This window comes from Atheta coriaria, unplaced genomic scaffold (assembly GCF_025399875.1).
Source record: "Atheta coriaria isolate IRGN ID8LTWV9N9 unplaced genomic scaffold, Caltech_Dcor_3.1 hic_scaffold_2_pilon, whole genome shotgun sequence".
Lineage (NCBI taxonomy): Eukaryota > Metazoa > Arthropoda > Insecta > Coleoptera > Staphylinidae > Dalotia > Dalotia coriaria.
In genome coordinates this window covers 3694479-3703583 of record NW_027045444.1, presented here as the reverse complement: position 1 = coordinate 3703583, position 9105 = coordinate 3694479, and the positions used below count along the sequence as shown (strand labels likewise).

At 35.3% G+C, this 9105-nt stretch overlaps 2 protein-coding genes across 2 annotated transcripts; one reads left to right on the top strand and one right to left on the bottom strand.

Annotated features, from left to right (window-relative positions):
* Positions 1 to 3915: 3915 nt before the first annotated feature.
* Positions 3916 to 6647, bottom strand: LOC135802468 (uncharacterized). Its single transcript, XM_065316076.1, has one exon. The coding sequence runs from the start codon at positions 6640 to 6642 to the stop codon at positions 4030 to 4032; it is 2613 nt and encodes an 870-aa protein (XP_065172148.1). The 5' UTR covers positions 6643 to 6647; the 3' UTR covers positions 3916 to 4029.
* A 344-nt stretch (positions 6648 to 6991) lies between these two features.
* Positions 6992 to 8819, top strand: LOC135803322 (uncharacterized). Its single transcript, XM_065316912.1, has 2 exons — positions 6992 to 8509; positions 8541 to 8819. The coding sequence occupies exons 1-2, from the start codon at positions 6992 to 6994 to the stop codon at positions 8817 to 8819; spliced, it is 1797 nt and encodes a 598-aa protein (XP_065172984.1).
* Positions 8820 to 9105: the final 286 nt, after the last annotated feature.

Genomic DNA, 9105 nt, shown 5'->3' with positions numbered 1-9105 from the left:
GTGCGTTTACCTTTTTTGTTTTTAACGTGTGTATAGGTGTCTGAGCGTATAAGGTGATGGCGAAACAGGTGAAACAAGCAGGTGAAATAACAATTAATTGCTACTAACTATATTTCCACATGTTTGAGAACGAATTACGTATAGATTATAATAAATAATTAGATTATGTATAGGTTATGTTAAAGTAGGTATTAAAATGTATACGTGAGAAAAAAATCAGTGGAATATCTGTTATAGTTTTGGAGATATTGAAGATTTTATATTTTTTGAAATTTTGAAATTTTTAGTGGTTTTGTCAAACTTTTTTCAAATGCTTGTCATGGACAAACTAATAAAGATAAATAATTTATCTTTTGCATATATAATCTGAATTAGTTATTTTATCAATCAAGATTTTGTATAATTCTCTGAGATTATTATTAACAAAGTTATATTACTTCAAAATTGAGCATTGTTTTTTTCGATAAAAATTGCATACGGACATTCAAGTCGCCACCATTTTGTAATCGTAAAAGATACATATTTGTACTTTACAGTGATAAAACTACATTACATTCTCTTTTTAGTGCTGTCATTCACAAGTTTCTACAATGTTTATTACCCGAGTAATAAAACATTAAACTTGAATAACTTTTAAAGAAAAATTGAGTTTAAAATTTTCATATTTTTTTAAACTACAGACAAATTTAAATACTCTGTATATTCTTTCGAAATCCATCATATAAAGCTAATTAATATCTATAATTTAAAATAAAATTCTACCTCTTATCATCAATAGTTTCTGAATTATTGATGTTTTTCTAAAATTTTGCAAAAATTTGCAACATTTTATTCAAACATCCGCCATTTTAAAACCACCAAACTCAAACAAAATTCCTTTCTCATGATAATACTGCATTAAATTACCTTTCCAACGATACCAAACTTAATCCTCTACGCTTATCTCAACCAAACTTACAACACTTTAAAAACCCACAATATTTTTTCCAAAATTAAATTTTTCCCAAAAAAAAACTTACCTTGTATGAATAAAAATCCGAAAAGTACAAAACTCCAAATAACCTCCATAATGCCTCTCACAATGTATCACGACACACGAAAGTCAAAAAGTAATCCCAATCACACACTCAGTATCGTATCAATACACCGATAACACCGCTGCACAATAATTAATCACTCAATTCACTCACATCAACAAAACGACGCTGACGCACTTTTCCCGAACTTGTGTGGAATAATATTATATTATCGCGCGCATTTTGATGCAAGAACAATATTCACTTTAGTCTTCAGTTTGTTACCTGTGCAACTTGCGTTAGCTGCAAGCACAAATAAGAATAAGAAATACCGGTTTTCAACCGCACGGTGAGAAAAGGTAGAAGTGAAGTGGAAGGGGATTTGAGTTTGAGTCACAGCTCAGGTGTTTGTTTGCAGGTGTACGTAGCTGGCGATAACGCGCGTTGGCGGAGAGGTAGAGTGGGAGGACGTGAGCGCGGCACGACGGTTGCGCGGAGAATGAACGCGCGGACGCGACGCGAAGCGAGAAGCGCATTCGAATTCCACCTCTCTATAAAATATACTGCGTGTGACAATCAAGATGATACATGTGTTTTAGTTTTAGTTTTAGACTCACTGGTAGTGTGTGATGTGTGTTTGGTTGCATATATTGGTATCGCATTGTACGGTTGGTTGCATACAGTGTGAGGGGTGCATTGTTGCTTCATGAACTACGATGTATTTTAAACACAAGAATTTGTGTGTCAATAGATTGATGATAACGTGTATTGAGAGTTACTGGTCACTGGTCTACCACAACACGATTATTATTAACTTTATGATCTAGTTTGGAGGTTATTTAATGTATAGTATCAGCAAAATTCAGGTTGAAAGTTTAATTATGGTCGAATCATGTAGATGGCGATAATGTTGAATAGAAAAAGAATCAAAATGAGGAATGAATAAAGTGAAAGGAGAAAAAAGATGTGATTTGAAAGGGGATAAGAATGAGTCATTTGAAAGGGTGTGATGGTGAGCGAGGAAAATAATATATGCAAGAATAGAAGAAGGGGAGAATGAAGGAATGACCGATTGGAGAAAAAGAAAGAAGATTGGATTTATAATAAGTTGAAAAGAGAAAAAAGAGAATACAATGGAGTTGACTAACTTTGGGAATGAAAGAAACATAAAAAGAGAAAGAAAAGTATAGAATACGTATTAGAGATTATGTGAGAGTGGTTGAGAAAGAGAATGGAATAAGTAACTCACGCATGCGTACTTTTAACATACTTAAATCTACGTTGAAATAAAGACATTTTTACTTATCTCACAAAAATCGCTATATCTTTTGATCTAATCAACATTTTTGAAAAATTCTTTAACTGTTGTGTTCCTAGATATCTACACTACAACATATATTAATATTATCTTCTTTTGATAATAATAAATGGTATTAAAATACCAATTCAGAAAATGTGTAATAACTTTAAAACTAATCAAAATTTTTAAACAATTCTTTCACTGATATGTTCCTCAATTATTACCATACAACATATATTAATTCTATCTACTTTTATTAATAACTAATACTATTAATTTTGGATTAAACACAAATTTGCTTTTTTAAATTTCTATTTATTTCTAAATAATAAAAATACTAAATACATATTATCCAGTCTAGCGTTATATAATTAAAACCCACCATAATAATAACTACTTTACTCCTTTCCGTACACCTCAAACAAAAAGTTTCTCACGTCTGGCATTTAATGCAGTGTCTTAAGAAGTTATTATTTGATGTTTATTAGCGCTGATATTTAAAGCAAGACATTAAATATTCCGCGCGCTAACGGTGCCTTAGAACTTAGAATTTCTACTCGTACCTCGAGTGTAAGTACGTGGAGTGCCGCAACGGTTTCGTTCGTTTTTTAATTATCGCCGTAACGACCATTGCGGCCTGCGCGCGGCCATTACGGCCATTACGGCAGTACACACAGTACACACGCCGTAATTGGGACACATAATTTTTCGAACCAACGAGATACACTCGGCGATTTCAACGTTTACTTACGTATTTTTTACGGCGAAAACTTAAGTGCAGTAGTTTACAGTACAAATGACAACAAATTGTTTTAATTTTTATTTGTCATCGTAAATGTGCTCCAAAGAGTATTCTAAGTTGTTTAGTGAAAGAATTTTGTTAAAATTTAAAATATTTTAGAAGATATTCATTATTTTATGAATTTATGCTCCGCCCATTGATGTCATATGTCATTTTTTGAGGTTAAAAACACATTTCATCAATTTTCTTTCTATAAAATGATAAATTTAATACTTTGGTGAATTCCCAGGTACTAGTTTGTCGGTTAGCAAATTAAACCGCTCCTTGCATACTCACTCAACCTGATTTACCCCATGCCGCCCCTCATTACCCGCCGGAATGCTCCGAAAAGCTAAAGACGAGGACAACGTGTGCAATTATAGCGACGGGTCAACAGAGCGTGCGGCTGGTTAAACGATCGTGAAGGCGTTTGTCTCGAGAGAATTCAGCCGCGAATTCACTGCGCCGCCCCTCGCCGCCCCCGAATGTCGATGAATGAGCGACGTTGATTGAACATCGCTACCTAACCACTTAAAGACTGCTTTTATTCGCTTTACGGGAGCCAGGTAGGGAAAATTACGTAATTCGGTAAAGGAGAGGAATCCTTGAGTGCTTTGGAAGATATTGGAATGTTGAGAATGTGTGGAAATGAGTTTTTAGGGGGAATATTGTGTTGGAAGTTTGAATTTCGCGGATATTTAATGTAGTTTTAGAGGTTGACTATAGGCAACCCAATATACAGTGCTACATCATACTTTCACTTTTTTCATTTTTAACGGTTTTAACGTGTTTCAGGTGAGTTCTACAAGAAAAAAACATTATTTAACATAAATTAAATGTTTATTAAACATATAAACATATTTATAAGACTTAGAACATTAACTAGTCAAAAATATCACATTAATTAAGCTAAAAATCAAGTAAAATTCTTTTTACACTGAATATGTCGGTGATGTCTGATTACAAGCAGAAATCACTTCGGATATAAATAATTCCAACACCTGTAGACTTGTATCAACATTAATCTTGTGACTTTGTATTGATTCCATCAATAATCTCAAAACACTTCGTATTGAGTCATCAGCCAACCACTGTCCGAAAATATCCCTCAGTGAAGCAGCAATCGGTTCAACTAGATCTTCAATCTTCATTGACATAGCAACATGTCTGCTTTCCATTTTTGGCAGGTGTCCAATACTGTATGCAATACTCTTAATCAATTGCTGAGACAATTCCTGAAGTTTCTCTTCAACAACAGCCCCGTAGGTCAACAGGAATGTCTTGATAATATTCTCTTTAACTAATGGCGGATAAGTTTCTTCAATCAATTCACAAACTAAATCAACCAGTGCTTTGGTAATCGGTATAGTCGTATCAAAATCATCCAATTCTTCTTCATACTTCCCTTCTTCATGGAGTATAAAACTACCTTCCATTTGATCATTCAGATCAATAGTCTCAACTGCTTCAAAAGCATTCTCCACCACACAGAATTGTTGTCTTTCCGAGAGGAATCTGCCTAAAACTGAAGAAAACTCAGATTCATCCGGGGATGTTTCTTCAAAGTGCCAGTTCTCATCATTATACTGCACCAGATTCAAACCTGCCAGAGTTACCACTTGACTCACACAGGTTTCTTCACTGGCGTTACCAGGGAGAGCTGTTTTGATGGTGTTCAGAGTATTCTGAAAGACATTCTTCGCCCAGGCTTTGTACATTGATGGCAGGGCACCGTCAACTTCACTTAGTTCATCCACAGAACTCCCTGAAGCATCCTGCGGAGTAGGAATCAAGGACATTGGTGAAGCAGCCGGTGTATTAGCTTCAGTCTTCTGAGCTAACAACGACCTCAACTTGGCTGTGGTAGTAGCCAAATCAGGATTATCTTCATACTCTGGTTCCGGGGAGTCTTCCACATGTACAAACTCCATTGTAGGGATATCATTCGAAGGAAGTTTCTCAATCATCGGAGACCTTTCCAATAGAATATCCCCTTCATAACCTGGAGTGATGACAACTTCTTCTTCTTTAACCTCCCTGATTTTGATCTCATGTAATGGATTCATGTAGATATCTTCGAAGGATTCTTCAATGTCTGAATTCACATGACTCAGTTTAGTTAGTCTGGTGTCTCTTCTATTGGTACTCTGAGGAATGTCTTTGGATTGTGACTTCGGGCGTGCTTCAATTGTACTATCCTGTAGACCTGTTAATCTGAGACCCTTTCGGATACCTATCCCCAGGTCAAGAATACCTTCTTCTATTTTATGCATGGCATTAGTCGTGGATTGTTGCAGGTCTTTCATTGTATCCTTCACAGTTACTTTCTTCTTTGATGATGAGAAATCTTCAGCTAGTTGGGTCCAATCTGGTTTTGTGTCTTCTTCTATATTAGAAAGAAACAGGATATCTTGTCCGAGGGATATACAGTCTAAATCACTCGAATGACGCCATGTTTTATTTGAAGATTTGGATTCGTAGACTTTTACTTCATCTTTTACCTCGGGTTTCTCTACTTTTACAGTTTCTTCACTTATTTCTTCTTTGGGAATCACTTTGGTAGTTTCTTCTTCTTTGGGAGGTTCAATATCTTCAATATCTTCAATGGGTTGGTTCTTTACCTCTTTATGATCAACATTACTTATAGAAACAGCTTGGTATTTATCCACATATTGCACTTTCTTCTTTTCATCATCAAAAACAATCAAAATGTTGAAATTAATAAACCCAGGTGAAGATAACGTATGCACCATATGACTGATCAACTTTTTAGCCAGGATAGCATTCAGACATCTGCATGCTACTGAATTATACAACTCCCAATGAATAAAATGCCTCAAAGTCTTAGAAGTGATCTGAAGAGCAAAATGTTCAAAACATTTCTCACTCTTTGATCCCAAATGTCCATATCTGTAGTGTGATTCAACACTTCCATCGTTCTTAGCTTTCTTCACTGCTTTTTTATATTCCTTAACATGCCTCAGTAGAATTGTAACAGTTCCATGTAAAACCTTCTCAGAATTAATCTGTCCAGCAATTTGAAGGAACCTCCTGATTATTATATCCAATAATTTACTGCTTTCTATGAGGAATTCTTCATTTGTGCTTATGTAACTTGAATACCATTTCTTGATGAAATTTTGTTCGATATCCTGGATGAAGTCTTTGATTCTGTCATCAATTGGTTCTTTTGACTTGTTTTTTAAAAGGTTTATTGATATATTATTCAATGGAGAGTGGAGGAGAGAAAGGAGTTGATTTGATTTGGTTTTGAATGGAGTGTTGGTGCTGAGGATGTTTTGGAGACACATGAATGTGGTCCATATTGATGTGAAGAAGATGATTATTACGTAGAGGAGAGTGAAGATTGTGTTGAAGTTGAGTAGGGTGTAGTTATAGTCCAGGAGGAGGATGGTTGTGATGATGCTGATGCACGTTACACTTAACTTTTGCATTAATTGGTTCATTTTTATGAAGATTAAGAACGTTTTAAGGTGTTTTGGTATACATATTGTTGGGTATTGATTTAGGTTTGGGGTTATCATGAGTTTGCGACTTTACTAACTACTGACTACCGATTGGAGCGCTGGATAAATTTAGGGAGCTTGAACATAGATGGAGCTGGGTGATTTAAGTGAAGAATTGAAAAGAAGAAATTGAAGATTTTGAAGTGGTTGTTTCTAGGAATAGATTTGATGTATATTGAAGATTCTTCTCAGTAAATTTATTTATGATAAAATTGGTATTGAAGAAGTTAAAATGAAGAAACTGTAAAAATAGAGAAAATTGAAGATAAAAATGAAGATAATGTTTATAAATCAACTTTTTTAAATAAAACATGGCAGTATTTCAAGATTTCTGAATGTTTTTCTGGCTAAAAAGTTGATAAGTCATATGGTGCACACGTTATTTTCACCTGGGTATATAAATTTCAACATTTTGATTGTTTTTGATGAAGAAAAGAAGAAAGTGAAATATGTGAACAAATATCAAGTTGTTTCTATAAGTAATGTTGATCATAAAGAGGTTAAGAACCAACCCATTGAAGATATTGAAGATATTGAATCCCCCAAAGAAGAAGAAACCAAAGTGATTCCCAAAGAAGAAATAACTGAAGAAACTGTAAAAGTAGAGAAACCCGAGGTGAAAGATGAAGTAAAAGTCTACGAATCCAAATCTTCAAACAAAACATGGCGTCATTCGAGTGATTTAGACTGTATATCCCTCGGACAAGATATCCTGTTCCTTTCTAACATAGAAGAAGACACAAAACCAGATTGGACCCAATTAGCTGAAGATTTCTCATCATCAAAGAAGAAAGTAACTGTGAAGGATACAATGAAAGACCTCCAACAATCAACAACTAATGCCATGCATAAAATAGAAGAAGGTATTCTTGACCTGGGCATAGGTATCCGAAAGGGTCTCAGATTAACAGGTCTACAGGATAGTACAATTGAAGCACGCCCGAAGTCACAATCCAAAGACATTCCTCAGAGTACCAATAGAAGAGACACCAGACTAACTAAACTGAGTCATGTGAATTCAGACATTGAAGAATCCTTTGAAAATATCTACATGAATCCATTACATGAGATCAAAATCAGGGAGGTTAAAGAAAAAGAAGTTGTCATTACTCCAGGTTACGAAGGGGATATTCTACTGGAAAGGTCTCCGATGATTGAGAAACTTCCTTCGAATGATATCCCTACAATGGAGTTTGTGCATGTGGAAGACTCCCCGGAACCAGAGTATGAAGATAATCCTGACTTGGCTACTACCACAGCCAAGTTGAGGTCGTTGTTAGCTCAGAAGACTGAAGCTAATACACCGGCTGCTTCACCAATGTCTTTGATTCCTACTCCTCAGGATGCTTCAGGGAGTTCTGTGGATGAACTAAGTGAAGTTGACGGTGCCCTGCCATCAATGTACAAAGCCTGGGCGAAGAATGTGTTTCAGAATACTCTGAACACCATCAAAACAGCTCTCCCTGGTAACGCCAGTGAAGAAACCTGTGTGAGTCAAGTGGTAACTCTAGCAGGTTTGAATCTGGTGCAGTATAATGATGAGAACTGGCACTTTGAAGAAACATCCCCAGATGAATCTGAGTTTTCTTCAGTTTTGAGCAGATTCCTCTCAGAAAGACAACAATTCTGTGTGGTGGAGAATGCTTTTGAAGCAGTTGAGACTATTGATCTGAATGATCAAATGGAAGACAGTTTTATACTCCATGAAGAAGGGAAATATGAAGAAGAATTGGATGATTTTGATACGACTATACCGATTACCAAAGCACTGGTTGATTTAGTTTGTGAATTGATTGAAGAAACTTATCCGCCATTAGTTAAAGAGAATATTATCAAGACATTCCTGTTGACCTACGGGGCTGTTATTGAAGAGAAACTTCAGGAAACTTCAGGAATTGTCTCAGCAATTGATTAAGAGTATTGCATACAGTATTGGACACCTGCCAAAGATGGAAAGCAGACATGTTGCTATGTCAATGAAGATTGAAGATCTAGTTGAACCGATTGCTGCTTCACTGAGGGATATTTTCGGACAGTGGTTGTCTGATGACTCAATACGAAGTGTTTTGAAATTGTTGATGGAATCAATACAAAGTCACAAGATTAATGTTGATACTAGCCTACAGGTGTTGGAATTATTTATATCCGAAGTGATTTCCGCTTGTAATCAGACATCACCATCATATTCAGTGTAAATTTAAACAATTTACTTGATTTTTACTTGATTAATGTGATATTTTTTACTAGTTATAGTTCTAAGTCTTATAAATGTACTTAAATACTTCCTAAACAGTTAAAATATATTTTTTCTTCTTTTTAATAAAATAAGCTATGTAGGAGTATGAATATACCAAGAGAGTTAAAGTCCTAACTTCTATTCATACACGTTCTGTGTGCATCGATATCGGTGCTTTCTCTTTTGAATTTTTAGCGTTTCTAGCATTCGCGGCGTTTGCGCTTCTTGCGCTTCGGAAATGTTAA

Coding starts and splice junctions, on each gene's coding strand:
- LOC135802468 (XM_065316076.1), bottom strand. CDS start 6,642: ATGATAACCCCAAACCTAAATCAATACCCAACAATATGTATACCAAAA.
- LOC135803322 (XM_065316912.1), top strand. CDS start 6,992: ATGGTGCACACGTTATTTTCACCTGGGTATATAAATTTCAACATTTTG. Junction 8,510..8,540: donor TTGAAGAGAAACTTCAGGAA/ACTTCAGGAATT, acceptor CAATTGATTAAG/AGTATTGCATACAGTATTGG.